The sequence below is a fragment of the Symphalangus syndactylus genome, chromosome 10, assembly GCF_028878055.3.
Source record: "Symphalangus syndactylus isolate Jambi chromosome 10, NHGRI_mSymSyn1-v2.1_pri, whole genome shotgun sequence".
Lineage (NCBI taxonomy): Eukaryota > Metazoa > Chordata > Mammalia > Primates > Hylobatidae > Symphalangus > Symphalangus syndactylus.
In genome coordinates, this window is record NC_072432.2 from 132,527,141 (window position 1) to 132,542,442 (window position 15,302).

General features: G+C 39.3%; 1 protein-coding gene across 2 annotated transcripts; it reads left to right on the forward strand.

Moving 5' to 3' along the window:
- The first annotated feature begins 1,135 nt into the window (after nucleotides 1–1,135).
- Nucleotides 1,136–15,227, forward strand: IDO1 (indoleamine 2,3-dioxygenase 1). Of its 2 annotated transcripts, XM_055296382.2 has the most exons (10): nucleotides 1,136–1,307; nucleotides 5,172–5,267; nucleotides 5,385–5,504; nucleotides 6,101–6,219; nucleotides 7,383–7,397; nucleotides 9,241–9,340; nucleotides 10,169–10,286; nucleotides 11,415–11,466; nucleotides 11,917–12,065; nucleotides 14,533–15,227. In XM_055296382.2, the coding sequence occupies exons 1-10, from the start codon at nucleotides 1,221–1,223 to the stop codon at nucleotides 14,883–14,885; spliced, it is 1,209 nt and encodes a 402-aa protein (XP_055152357.1). In that variant the 5' UTR covers nucleotides 1,136–1,220; the 3' UTR covers nucleotides 14,886–15,227. The 2 variants fall into 2 exon arrangements, with proteins under 2 accessions (XP_055152357.1, XP_063467544.1); XM_063611474.1 differs by lacking the exon at nucleotides 7,383–7,397 and having other exon boundaries at nucleotides 1,150–1,307.
- The last annotated feature ends 75 nt before the right edge of the window (nucleotides 15,228–15,302 follow it).

Sequence of the window (15,302 nt, forward strand, 5' to 3'; positions counted from 1 at the left end):
TAGCCTCATGAATTATGTATTCACAAGAAACACAGTCATTGTGTTCTCTTTGCTGTAAAATTTTGGTTTCAGTTTTCCTTACATTTCCTATTCAAGGAACGTTTTCCTGTAAAATGACATGTTGAAAAAAACAGCCATAATTTAGTAGAGAATAGCACGAGAGCTATTCTAGACTGTAACGAAAGCCATATGCTATCACAATTTAATTTATTTCAAGTACTAATAAGCTGACGACCAAACAGTGATGTCTTTTAGTTTACTCACACGAACTATTTCTCTTTTCTCCTTTGATCATCTAGAGGAACAGGCGACTTGGTTTCTTCTTTAGCTTCCTTGTTCTCATTAAGATTGAACAATGCCTCTAAAGTGAACCACAGACTTGCATGCAAGCTGAAAACCTTTACGAAATGCAGTCTTAATTTGTACTTTGAGAAAAACATTTTCAAGGCATTTTATCCTTTTCTCCAGCTTTTGACATATTACAAAGTATCCAAATATGCCAGACTGTTGCCTCATCAGCCCCTGGCAGTCAGGTACAGTTAGATGCAAGGCAATCTTCCTAAAAGTTACTTATTAGAGATGTGAGAAGGGCAAATGCTATCATTGGAAAAACTGACAAAAGTCTCAATAGGAAAAATAAGAAAGTGGAGAGTTACTATGTTGCTAATTTTTCATGTGCTTCTATTTTTTTCCTACTTCAGAGCCATTGACTAATAGTTGAGTATAACACAGTTGTGTTTCTGGGCTGCTGAAACATGACACTGATATTTTCAAAGAACCGTAGAAGCCTAAAAGAAAGCCAATGAGAAATAACTAAATGAGAGTTTAGGACTGTAGCCTTCATTTTCATTGAAAGATTTAAAAGTTTCCATAAAGTAAAATGTTCTTCTCTGGCCACCTGTTTTCGTAGTTCTGTGTTTTCCTTCGGGCCTTTCTGGTTTCCCATATGGCAGTAAGAAAATGATGTGCTTAATGATTACAAATTTCATATGGAATACAAACTTTCACTTTCTACATATGATGCACAGAGATGCTTTTGTGGTTTTATTGGTTTTCATATTACAAACAAAGAAACTAGAAAATGAAACCATTCCAAAAGTGGAAGTAATTTCTCACTGCCCCTGTGATAAACTATGGTCATTGGCTGTGGCAGCAACTATTATAAGATGCTCTGAAAACTCTTCAGACACTGAGGGGCACCAGAGGAGCAGACTATAAGAATGGCACACGCTGTGGAAAACTCCTGGACAATCAGTAAAGAGTACCATATTGATGAAGAAGTGGGCTTTGCTCTGCCAAATCCACAGGTAAGAGAAGGCACTAAAATGTGGGAAAATGCATTCTTCTTCTCATTCCTTACCTGGCCAAGTTAACTTCTACTGAACAACTGTGGTTTAGTAACTTCTAGTAAACAAACACATAAAGCAGTGTAAAAATTAGAGAGCTGTAATAACTGCATCTCACTTAATTTGTCTTACATTTTCTCCCTAGAAATGGAGTCATCTATGCATTTCTTACTTACCTAACATGGATATGGAGAGTGGTGAGAAAGGAAACTATAGAAAGTATATCAGCTTTACATCAGAATTATACAGTAAAATACAAACAATGAGGTTATTACAGTTGTATTTTGAGAAAAGGTGTTTTGAAAAAGCCAGAGTTTTAAATGAGCCATGAGTCAAACAGAAATCCCTTTCTCTTAGGGATATAACTTAAATTATGCAAAACATGTGTTCTAATTTGATGGGGTTTATGATATTGCACATCGAGCACCTTCCATGTTATATGATCATTGCTTGCTATTTACTGAGCATAAGATTCAAGTGAGAGTCTGAACTACCTTTTTTCTTGTTTGCAAGTTTTACCTATAAAGTGCAAGGCATGTGGAAAAAAGGTTTGCCTTAAAAACTATATTTTCTAATCTGTCTTCTAATGAATGCTATGTAAACCAATTTATCATCAATATTTTAATTATCAAATACAGCATTTTTCTAAGCAATTTACAAATTAACCCTTTCCATTCTCATAGCCGTCCCAAAAGGTATGTATGTTATTTATTTTTATTATTATTATTATTACTTTTTGAGATAGAGTCTCGCTCTGTCACCTGGGCTGGAGTGCAGTGGCACGATCTCAGCTCACTGCAACCTCTGCCTCCCAGGTTCAAGCGATTCTCCTGCCTCAGCCTCCCAAGTAGCTGGGATTATAGGCACCTGCCACCACGCCCGGCTAATTTTTGTATTTTTAGTAGAGACAGGGTTTCACCATGTTGGCCAGGCTGGTCTTGAACTCCTGACCTCAGGTGATCCACCGGTCTTGGCCTCCCAAAGTGCTGGGATTACAGGCGTGAGCCACTGCGCCCAGCCAGGTATGTATGTTTTTATCCTCATGTTCCTAATGAGAAGTATAAGGCATGCAGAATGTAATTATCCAACTATGTAGCTAGCAAGTGCCAGAGGCCAGTATGAGCCTAAGCAGCCTGTCTCCAGAGTCTATCATCTTAAAACTATTATTCCGCACTGCCTCTCTTAAGAAGGGATAATAAGATATTGCTTATTTTCTTTCTTTCAGTCTTCAGTTTAACAAGGTACATGGGATTCCAGGAGAAGATTTCTATGAACATGTTACAATAAATCTGTAGACGAGTATATTTTTGTTTGTAGCTCAAACAGTTACAGTCCACACACTGGAGAGCACCTTTAAACACAGGAAATGTTTAGTCAGAGATTCCAATCTAACTGTGCTTAGAAATGAAATCCTGTAAACACTTTGGTGATACTGGCAAATTTAAAGCATCTACCTCCTTCCAATCTAATTTTCCTCTTCAGATTGTTAATTAAAGAAAATGAAAAATATGCTTTAATTTTATTGCCAAAAGCACTAGTTTGCTTTATTCATGCAAATCAATAATACTCAAACTTGCTATTTGCCCGCATATCTACAAAAATGCCGGGACTGGATGATTTCAAGGATGTACTTATCAATGGTACAACAAAACCAGCTTTTTCAGAAACTACTAAGCTTTGTATCATGGGTTTTTTTCTCAGAGATTCGATTCTCCTTAAAAATGCAACAACTGTGATAATTATGAATACCTGTAAAACAGATTCCAAAGGGTAAAGCAAAACCCCAAAAGAAAACAAACAAAACTCTTCCTTGGCTACTTAAAAAAAAGATTCTCGGCTGGGGACGGGTGGCTCACGCCTGTAATCCCAGCACTTTGGGAGACCGAGGCGGGTGGATCACGAGGTCAGGAGTTCGAGACCAGCCTGGCCAATGTGGTGAAACCCCATCTCTACTAAAAAAATACAAAAATTCGCCGGGCATAGTAGCATACACCTGTAATCCTCGCTACTCAGGAGGCTGAGGCAGGAGAATTGCTTGAACCTGGGAGTCAGAGGTTGCAGTGAGCTGAGATCACGCCGCTGCACTCCAGCCTGGGTGACAGAGCGAGACTCTGTCTCAGAAAATAATAATAATAATAATTCTGACAAGGTGCAGTGGCTTACACCTGTAATCCCAGCACTTTGGGAGGCTAAGGTGGGTGGATCACTTGAGGACAGGAGTTTGAGACCAGCCTGGCCAACATGGTGAAACCCCCAACTCTACTAAAAATGCAAAAAAAAATTACCCAGCATGTTGGTGTGCCCATAGTCCCAGCTACTCGAGAGGCTAACACAGGAGAATTATTTGAACCTGGGAGGCGGATGTTACAGTGAACTGAGATTGCGCCACTGCACTCCAGCCTGGGTGACAGAGTGAGGTCCTGCCTGAAAATAGTAACAATAATAATAATTCTGCTAGCTGAGATGCTGCAGAAGCTAGATTCACTGTCCCGGAAACATGAAAAAAAATTATTGGTTACTTTTATTTCTTCACTGAAGATCTTTCCTAGAAATTATGAACCAAAAAGTGTCTGTTTTATCTCTCATAATCTATCTGCTTCTTAGTCCAAAGGAAAATAGTATGTTTTCTGATTCCATGTAGATACAAGGCACAATCTCTAATCTAGCAGAATTTGAATGATCCTCAGTATGATTCATTTTTAATTTATATTATACCATTTAGGGATCCTCTGAACCAGAGCATATTACTGATTAAATTTTATACTTGTTGAAAGTGCTGTCAAATAAAATGGTAATCAACGTGCAGAACAAAAAAGTATTCTGTTATTTGGGGAAAATCACAACAACCAAAAAAATAAGATGTACTAGATGGTGAAACACAGAATAAAAACAACAAAAATATATTTATTACATTTCTTTTGAAAGTTGGAAACTTGACAATAAACTCAATATACAAAAATCATTATGTAAACTGTATAAGCCTGGGTTTCCTTATTTATGATGCAGAGATAACTTCTTGGGCCATTACAATAATTAAATATATATATTTTATATATATGAAATTATTGAGCAGAGTGCCTAGTCCACTATTGACATTTAACACATCTCATTCTTCTTCCATTCAAAGAACTTAAAATCTAGCCAAGATAAACCAAAGTAGGCCAGGCGCAGTGGCTCATGCCTGTAATCCCAGCACTTTGGGAGGCCGAGGCAGGCAGATCACCTGAGGTCAGGAGGTCGAGACCAACTTGGCCAACATGGCAAAACCCGATCTCTACTAAAAATACAAAAATTAGCCGGGCATGGTGGCTCATGCCTGTAATCCCAGCTACTTGGGAGGTTGAGGCAGGAGAATTGCTTGAACCCAGGAGGCAGAGGTTGTAGTGAGCCAAGATTGCGCCATTGCACTCCAGCCTGGGTAACAGAGTGAGACTCCAATTCAAAAAAGAGAAGAAAAGAAAAGAAAAACCAAAGTAGCAGGTAATAATTGTTTAACAATATGAAAAGGCATAATCCGTAGAATTTATAGTGGAGGAGATTGGTTTCAAATAGAGTAGTCAGGAGGATTTTAGTGAAACCTTTGAGGTGAACTTTGAAAAGCTGCAAATGGCAGTGTTTGAAGAGAGAGGAAGAGGTGGAACACAGAGAGGGTCTTCGGCCCCACGTGTGCACATGACAGGACAGAGACTGGTGTTTCCAGACAGGTAAGCCATATGCGAGGGCAACACTGCACAGAATGGATGTGGAGGCAAGGCATACTATCAGTGGGAAGCCAAATCTACAATAACTGCTACTAGTAAATAAAGATCTTTTTTTTTTTCCAAGGAAAATCTACCTGATTTTTATAATGACTGGATGTTCATTGCTAAACATCTGCCTGATCTCATAGAGTCTGGCCAACTTCGAGAAAGAGTTGAGAAGGTTTGACATACGTATTACATTTTTCTTCTTGTATATCTTCTTAACATTGTTAACTTGGTTTTGAAGCATAAAACATTACCGAGATTGATTTGAGTCAATTGCTCCATTTGTTTTCAGTTAAACATGCTCAGCATTGATCATCTCACAGACCACAAGTCACAGCGCCTTGCACATCTAGTTCTGGGATGCATCACCATGGCATATGTGTGGGGCAAAGGTGATGGAGATGTCCGTAAGGTTTGGAGATTTTCTCAGATTTCTTATGCTATGTGACAGATTTTCATCTAATTTACATTTAACTTTCCAAAAATTTTCTAAAAGCGTTATAACTGCATCATGCAAAGTTTAGATAACAGGACAAAATGATAAAGAAAATATGCCCTGGCTTGACATGTCAACTGTTATCATTATTATATTTTTAGTCTTTTACTTCATTTTTCATCCTGTATTTTATCTGGCAACCCTAATTACATAAAACTAATACAGACTGCAATATCTAACCTTTAAAACACACGTGGGCCCCCCAGCACTTTGGGAGGCCGAGGCCGGAGGATCACCTGAGGTCAGGAGTTCAAGAGCAACTTGGCTAACATGGTGAAACCCCATCTCTACTAAAAATATAAAAAATAGCCAGGCGTGGTGGCAGGTGCCTATAATCCCAGCTACTCGAGAGGCTGAGGTGGGAGAATCGCTTGAACCTGGGAGGCAGAGGTTGCAGTGAGCCGAGATCCTGCCACTGCACTCCAGCCTGGGCGACAGGAGCAAGACTCCATCTCAAAAAAAAAAAAACAAACAAACAACAACAAAAAATCTAACTACTGCATTTTAATCAGGTCTTGCCAAGAAATATTGCTGTTCCTTACTGCCAACTCTCCAAGAAACTGGAACTGCCTCCCATTCTGGTTTATGCAGACTGTGTCTTGGCAAACTGGAAGAAAAAGGATCCTAATAAGTATGTATACAGTGATAACAACAGGAATTTTTGGAGTGTGTGCCGATTAAATAAAACAGGGATTGTTCATTGGCTTAATTTTGGGCAGCACAGTTTTCCTCTCAGTTGGGTATGGTTCCTCTCAGTTCCTCGGTTGGGTACGGTTTCTTGGACTGCTGTGTCTACCACTACAAATGTACATATATATGACAGGTGTATAGTTAACACAGTAAAATGCACAAATCTTAAGCGTTCAGCTTGAATTTAAGTATTATATACATACATACACCCACCATTCTCAGTAAGATACAGAATATTTTTATCACCTCAGAAAATTTCTTTGTGCCTCTTCCAATTCCCTTTCCTGCCACAGACAAATATATTCTTATTTGCCTTATCAAAAATTAGATGATTTTTGTTATTGGGTTTCATATCAATGAAATCACAGAGTATAGACTTTTGTGTCTGGCTTCTTTTGATGAGCATGTTTTTGAGATTCTATTAATTTAATTTTTTAGCAGCCAATTGTGGTTAAGTGTCAACACATCTTTAATTACAGGCAGCAATGACTGGTTTTTCAGAGCAGTCTGCTCAGGATATAGCTGATTTTTACCCATTTAGGCATAAGATCTGCTACAATAAAGGAAAGGGAGAACCAAAGCCCACGTCTCTGGCTGTGTGCCTGTAGAAAAATATTCTGCAAATGGGAATGTCATAAAATGAAAGGATTCAATCTAGAAAGTTTCTTCTTATTAAAAATTAGTTTAAAAAAAAAAATTCCCTGAGAATGGTGGCATATGTCTGTGGTCCCAGCTACACAGGGAGTTAAGGCAGGAGGATCTCTTGAGCCCAAGAAGTTGAGGCTGCAGTGAGCCATGTTCGTGCCACTGCACACCAGCCTGGGTGACAGAATGAGACCGTCTCAAAAAAATAAAAATAAAACAACTAGTTTTGACTGTCCATGTATGTTCCTTGCATATTTAATTATTTAATTCATTTGTAAGTTATTAATTTAAATGTAATGCCTACTGAAGAAATATTTTAATACACTTTTTCTTTTTACCTATGTCTTACCTCTGATAGTAGTATTCAATCAAATAGCAACAGCTCATCATTATTTGATGTTAAATTGGTTTTCTTTCTCCCTTCCAATTGGTCCATTGCTTCATGGCTGCTTTCATAAGGCCCCTGACTTATGAGTAAGTATCTGATTCTTGTTTGATTCTAAAAATTATTTGTTACTTATAGTTGAATGTAGGTTTATCAGTAGACTCCAAATGCATTTTTAAATGATTAATTGAATTCAGCCAAAAAATAATTTAAGTGATTATTTAGGGAACAAATAATCTCAGTCTTTAATTGTATCTATGATTGTGTTACAACTATGTCTATCTGATATTATAGCTATAGATATATACAAGAATACTACTCAAATACATCTATAGGAAATTAATATGCAAACATACAAAATGCACATACATCTGTGTATCTATGACTTAATAACTCCTATGTCCATAACTAGTTACCAGTGTCAATAAGTAACCATATACCAACTTGTTCTTTTTGACCCAATCCTTACTACTTTTGACCTGTAATATATATTAAACATAGGCTAAGAGATGGAAAACCTGGGCTGGGCGCATGGCTCACGCCTGTAATCCCGGCACTTTGGGAGGCCAAGGCAGGCAGATCACCTGAGGTCAGGAGTTCAAGACCAGCCTGGCCAACGTGGTGAAACCCATCTCTACTAAAAATACAAAAAATTAGCCGGGCCTGGTGGCGGGCACCTGTAATCTCAGCTACTCAGGAGGCTGAGGCAGGAGAATCAATTGAACCCAGGAGGTGGAGGTTGCAGTGAGCAGAAATCATGCCACTGCATTCCAGCCTGGGTGACAGAGCAAGACTCCATCTCAAAAAAAAAAAAAAAAAAAGATTATGTAGGATTTTATTAGCTATGATAAGGAGTTAAAACAGTATCTTAAGGGAGAAACTGGAAGGTTTTTAGAAAGGAGGATGACATCAGCAGACAGTCCCACTTTACGGATGAGAACACCAAGGCAGACGATGTCATATCTTGCTCAAGGTCACACAGCAAGTGAGTTGCAGAGATGGTCTGGCTTCAGATACCATGAATTTAACCACCACAAAGCTCATAGATATACAGATACTAAGACTATGTTTGCACCAATGCCCAAACTTCAATTAAAAAGAAAAATAGGGTCTAATAAGTTATTTGAATTTCGCAGTCAATTCCTTTGTAAGGCAGATAAACCACTGAGAAATTGAATTAGGCTCACAAATTAAAATATGAATATGAATATAATTATTTAAACAAAAGACTACCTCTTAAAACTCTACCTCACAGATATCTCTGTAAACATTGAGTATATACGTATGGTAATATAAATGCCTGTGAGAAGTTAACAGGATAATAGAAACAGAACTAGTTTGAAAATTTCTAGTTCTGAGTGTTTTTTGTTGTTGTTGTTTTGTTTTGTTTGTTTGTTTTCTGAGACGAGTCTCGCTCTTGTCGCCCAGGCTGGAGTGCAATGGAGCGATCTTGGCTCACTGCAACCTCCTCCTCCTGTGTTCAAGTAATTCTCCTGCCTCAGCCTCCCGAGTAGCTGGGATTACAGGCGCCCACCACCACGCCCACCTAATTTTTGTATTCTTAGTAGAGACAGGGTTTCACCACATTGGCCAGGCTGGTCTCGAACTCCTGACCTCAGGTGATCCACCCGCCTTGGCCTCCTAAAGTGCCAGAATTACAGGTTTGAGCCACCATGCCCGGCCCTAGTTCTGAGTTCTAATATGAAATTTTAGGTCTCAGTTTAGTCTACTTACTATTAATTATAATTATGATCTTAGAAAATGGGCCTAAAAACGGAGTCTTAATATTCCCAGCTACATAATGGAGATAGTAAGGCCTGCCACACCTCTCTCATAAGATTATGTTGAAACTAAAATAGCAGAAATAAAAATGTCAAAAAATATCCCATAATTTTTGCTAAACTTCTTGCTTTGCTTATCCAATTTCCTCAGGAACATGGACGTTTTGTTCTCATTTCGTGATGGAGATTGCAGTAAAGGATTCTTCCTGGTCTCTCTGTTGGTGGAAATAGCAGCTGCTTCTGCAATCAAAGTAAGTCTATTCTCACTTCAAAATTTATACGTCAATTTACGTAAGCAGAGCAATCACTTCGGAGCCTAAACTATACGAAGCATGAGTTAACTTTATCCTTAACAAGTACAACATGGGATCATTTAGTTGGGGGTAAAGGATCAATTATTTATTTTTGTGTATTACCTAAAATATAAAATCTCAGAGCCATATACTTAAAATCCAACTTGAAACCTCTGTAGGAAATAAAAATTTTCAATAAAATCTGGCTTTGGAACTATGATACAGTGTCATAAATTCAATAGTTTTGATTATCAAAAATAGAAATGAAACATACACAACTATATAAATATCTCTAAATTAAATGCTATGTGAATAAAAACAAATCCAAGCTTCTATAAATATAAGGAAATTAGTCAAATAGAGTGTCCAGCCTAGGAAAGAAATGTAAAAATCCCAAATTTAATTTATGGATTAAGACGGGGGAATTTGGCCGGGCTACAGTGGCTCACACCTGTAATCCCAGCACTTTGGGAGGCTGAAGTGGGCGGATCACTTGAAGTCAGGAGTTCGAGACCAGCCTGGCCAACATGGCGAAACCCTGTCTCTACTAAAAATATAAAAATTAGCCGGGCATGGTGGTGGGCGCCTATAGTCCCAGCTGCTCGGGAGGCTGAGGCAAGAGAATGGTGTGAACCCAGGAGGCAGAGCTTGCAGTGAGCTGAGATCACGCCACTGCACCCCAGCCTGGGCGACAGAGCGAGACTCCGTCTCAAAAAAAGAAAGAAAGAAAGAAAAGAAAGAAAACCTTAAATGTTTGCGTTTTCTTTGTCTGTTTGTTTGTTTTAGGTAATTCCTACTGTATTCAAGGCAATGCAAATGCAAGAACGGGACACTTTGCTAAAGGCGCTGTTGGAAATAGCTTCTTGCCTGGAGAAAGCTCTTCAAGAGTTTCACCAAATCCACGGCAAGTTTGTATGCAGTGCAATAGTCTAGGCTGACAGGTCAAATGTTCCAGGTATAGAATAGTTGGAAAAAAGGGAAGCAAAAAGCAACTATCACTTAGTATGTTTTCACTTTAGGTATTTTATCTTACTAAACCATTACACTTTCTATGTGGTAGGTTTTGTTATCTCCATTTTACAAGTAAAGTCATCTAAATTCAGAAAGACAGAGTAAATGACTTCAGATTCCACAGACAGTGAAGCCAGAATTCCAAGCTGGGTCTATTTAACGCTAAGGAACTTCATTGCCTCCAACTAAAAACCTTAGAGAAACTTTCCACATGGGAGGGTGGTTTTAAGTTCCGAAAAAAAAAAATAGCTTCTGCTTGATAAGAACTCTTTCCTAATTCTGTTTTTTTTTTTTTTTTTACAAATTAAGAAACAACGCAGGAAAGTCATCGGGCTCAAAAGTTGTTGCAAAATTAACAGCTAAAAAACTACCCACAAAAAAAACACACAAAAAAGTGCATAAGCAGTAATTTGCAATAGGAAATCTGCCCTACTGAACTGACTCAACAAATACATGATTGTTTATCTCTGGGTTTTGAGTTATTGCTATTTAGTCCTTGGCAAGAAGCTAGATTTTCAAATCAAGTAGGGTAGGAGGCTGAGTGCGGTGGCTCATATGTGTAGTTTCCAGCTACTTGGGAGGCTGAGGTGGGAAGATTGCTTGAGCCCAGGAGTTGGGGCTGCAGTGAGCTAAGATCACTACATTCCAGCCTGAGTGATGAAGTGAGACGCTGTCTCCAAACGAGTTTTTAAAATTTTAAAAATAGAGAGGGAGATCTAGTTTCTGGGGTTTTGTTTTGGTTTGTTTTGATTTGTTTTTTTTGTCTTTGGTTTGTTTCTTTATGTAAACAGTTTATCTGTTACGTCAGTAAGCATGTAAAGTAGTGTTAAATAAATAGTTACAGTTTAATGGGCTTCCTGGAAGAGGGCAGGAGAGTGAACGCTTATCTGCAGGGGCTTTGTTTAGCACAGACTGACCTAATGCTTTTTCCTGCAGCCTGTGCCAAAATCCATTATCAGTTGTACATGACACCTTGATTTCCCTGTATACCTCTGATGCTGCACATTCCATCTTTTTACAGATCATGTGAACCCAACAGCATTTTTCAGTGTTCTTCGCGTATATTTGTCTGGGTATGTAGTCTTATGTTTGAATTTGTTTGCTCTCACTTAACAAAGAACACCACCAAATTCTCTTGGATGGTCCCTAATATCCATTGGGTTTGGCTAACAATTTACATCCAAAAATTCACATGGTAGAAAAATACTAGACTGTTCTGTTATCACTTGGCCAGGAATGTACTGGAGTGGGGGACAGGAAAGCTAGTTATTTTAAAAAGAGTGGTCTGTGCTAGTACAAAGGTAAGATTCCATTCCTAGAATATTTATGCCAAATCTGCTCAGGATTATATTATTTATTATTCTCATGCTTGAAAATGAGCAGGGGCAAGGGGGCATGAAAAAAGGATCATGAAATCCATTTCTTGTCACCTTCTATTCACCACTAGTGCAAGATTTGATACCTGAAAATTAGCAATTAATCTAAAGAATGATTTTTCTTTTTTTCTTTCTTTCCTCTGATAGCTGGAAAGGCAACCCCCAGCTGTCAGATGGTCTGGTGTATGAAGGGTTCTGGAAAGACCCAAAGGAGTTTGCAGGGGGCAGTGCAGGCCAAAGCAGCATCTTTCAGTGCTTTGACGTCCTGCTGGGCATCCAGCAGACTGCTGGTGGAGGTGAGTGGAAAATAACATGAAATAATCATCTCTTATGTGAATACAATAGTATTTGGATATCTACAAAGCACCTTCCCATCAGCATCTCATCTGAGCTTATCTGACAGTTTTAGCAGAATCAGGCAAGTAGGGATTTGGTTGCCATGATCCCATTTTAAAAATGAAGATACAGAAACTTAATGAGAGTCAGTGACAGGTTCCTTGTGAACCAGCTAGAAAGTGGCAGAGCTGGCCGGGTGCGGTGACTCAAGCTTGTAATCCTAGCACTTTGGGAGACCTAGGCAGGTGGATCACCTGAGGTCAGGAGTTTGAGACCAGCCTGACCAACATGGTGAAACCCCGTCTCTACTAAAAATACAAAAACCAGCCGAGTGTGATGGTGGGTGCCTCTAATCCCAGCTACTGGAGAGACTGAGGCAGGAGAATCGCCTGAACCCCACGGGCAGAGGTTGCAGTGAGCCAAGATCGTGCCACTGTACTCTAGCCTGGGCGAAAGAGCGAAACTCCATCTCAAAATAAAAATAAAAAAATAATAGGCCAGGTGCAGTGGCTCACGCCTGTAATCCCAGCACTTTGGGAGGCCAAGGCAGGCGGATCACAAGATCAGGAGATCGAGACCATCCTGGCTAACACAGTGAAACCCTGTCTCTACTAAAAATACAAAAAAGTAGCTGGGCATGGTGGCAGGTGCCTGAGTCCCAGCTACTCCGGAGGCTGAGGCAGGAGAATGGCGTGAACCCGGGAGGCGGAGCTTGCAGTGAACCGAGATGGCTCCACTGCACTCCAGCCTGGGCAAGAGTGCGAGACTCCATCTCAAAAAAAAAAAAAAAAATACATAAATAAAAACAAAATAAAATAAAATAAAATAAAGTGTCAGAGCTTTCCTCACACCCAAGTTCCATCTTGAAATCTGAACATGTCTATAAAGACTGGTTGACTCCAGTGAAGCCAATATCACATGCTCTGAAAATGTATGATCAGACTCAGAAAGAGACAGTCACCTGCAAATGAGATAGGGCTGTTAGTGCGGAGATAAAGACCTGAGTGACAAGCAGAGTCTGGACCCTGCTCTTGTTCGGCTGTCCCATGGCCCCAGCCACCCAGAGCAATGCCTGCACCAAAGTGTAAAGATGAGCCACATTCATTGTATGCCTTCTAGGGGCTTAGCTGGAGGAGAGGAATAAGCTCCAAGAAGAACTTCTTTTTAATTTTCTCTGTTTTGTTAAACTTCTGTTTAACAGTCAAAGGGGAAAGCATCGGGCTGGGTAAAAACGTGAGTTTTTCTTAATTTGAGCACTTATTTTTTAAATTTTTTTATCAGATTTAATTTTTTTATTTTATATTCAGGGGATACATGTGCAGGCTTATTACACAGGTATAATGGGTGATGCTGATGTTTGAGCTTCTAATGATCCCCTCACCCAAGTATAGAACATAGTGCCCAATAGGTAGTTTTTCAACCTTTGCTTTCCTTCCTCCTTCCGTCCCCTATTTGAAATCCTCACTGTGTATTGTTCTTATCTTTGTGTCCATGTGTACTCAATATTTAACTCCCACTTATTGGTGAGAACATGTGGTATTTGGTTTTCTGTTTCTGCATTACTTCACTTAGGTTAACTTAAGCTATTGGCCTCCAGCTGCATCCATGTTGCTGTGAAGCACTTGATTTCATTCTTTTTCATGACTGTGTAGTATTCCATGGTGTACATGTACCACATTTTCTTTGTCCCATCTACCATTGATGGGCACCTGGGTTCATTCCATGTCTTTGCTATTGTTGAACACTCATTTAAACACAATCTCTTAAACTCTCTTAAGAATCAGTCATAATCTGTCAAATGCAGATTTATATATGCCCCTTGTCTATACCATCAGCTTCTTACAGTAGAAAAGAAAGAAAGAAAGTGCAAACAAAGGCCAGGCACGGTGGCTCATGCCTGTAATCCCAGGACTTTGGGAGGCTGAGGCAGGCAGATCATCTGAGGTCAGGAGTTCGAGACCAGCCTGACCAACATGGAGAAACCCTGACTTTACTAAAAATACAAAATTAGCCGGGCATGGTGGCGCATGCCTGAAATCTCAACTACTCGGGAGGCTGAGGCAGGAGGATTGCTTGAGCCCGGGAGGCAGAGGTTGCAGCGAGCCGAGATCATGCCAGTGCACTCCAGCCTGGCTGACAGAGCAAGACTCTGTCTCAAAAAAAAAAAAAAAAAAGCACAAACAAAAATATTTATTGTGAGAAAATGAGTTTAGCTCATTCAGTTTTCAAAATTAATAATATTTTACAATAATTACGATTACTAGTAGCAAGACTAATAGCCAAACATTAGCCTTCAAATAGAATGACCTTGACCTCAGTGAATGCTATATTGGTGATCTCCTGCCCACTGTGACCTCACTCTGCCTTTCTCTTCTGGATTGGGGAATGCTGTGACATCCGTATTTCCTCTTTCTCTTGTTCCTATAGGACATGCTGCTCAGTTCCTCCAGAAGATGAGAACATATATGCCACCAGCTCACAGGAACTTCCTGTGCTCATTAGAGTCAAATCCCTCAGTCCGTGAGTTTGTCCTTTCAAAAGGTGATGCTGGCCTGCGGGAAGCTTATGATGCCTGTGTTAAAGCTCTGGTCTCCCTGAGGAGCTACCATCTGCAAATCGTGACTAAGTACATCCTGATTCCTGCAAGCCAACAGCCAAAGAACAAGACCTCTGAAGACCCTTCAAAACAGGAAGCCAAAGGAACTGGAGGCACTGATTTAATGAATTTCCTAAAGACTGTAAGAAGTACAACCGAGAAATCCCTTTTGAAGGAAGGTTAATGTAACCCAACAAGAGCACTTTTTATCATAGCAGAGACATCTGCATATATTCCTGTCATTACCCATTGTAACAGAGCCACAGACTAATACTATGCAATGTTTTACCAATAATGCAATACAAAAGACCTCAAAATACCTGTGCATTTCTTGTAGGAAAACAAGGAAAGGTAATTATGTGTGTAATTATAGTAGAAGTTTTGTAATCTGTATCTTATCGTTGGAATAAAATGACATTCAATAAATAAAAATGCATAAGATATATTCTGTCATAATAAATAAAAATGCATAAGATATAATAAATGTTGCTTCATTTATAACCATAATAAAATATTTCTTTGGATGAGACCTACTCTAAACTGCTTTCAGCAGGGCTAATAGACTCCTATACTTTCCCTATGTTAATGTGAGACTTTTTCA

Coding starts and splice junctions, on each gene's coding strand:
- IDO1 (XM_055296382.2), top strand. CDS start 1,221: ATGGCACACGCTGTGGAAAACTCCTGGACAATCAGTAAAGAGTACCAT. Junction 10,287..11,414: donor AGAGTTTCACCAAATCCACG/GCAAGTTTGTAT, acceptor ATCTTTTTACAG/ATCATGTGAACCCAACAGCA. Junction 12,066..14,532: donor CCAGCAGACTGCTGGTGGAG/GTGAGTGGAAAA, acceptor TTGTTCCTATAG/GACATGCTGCTCAGTTCCTC.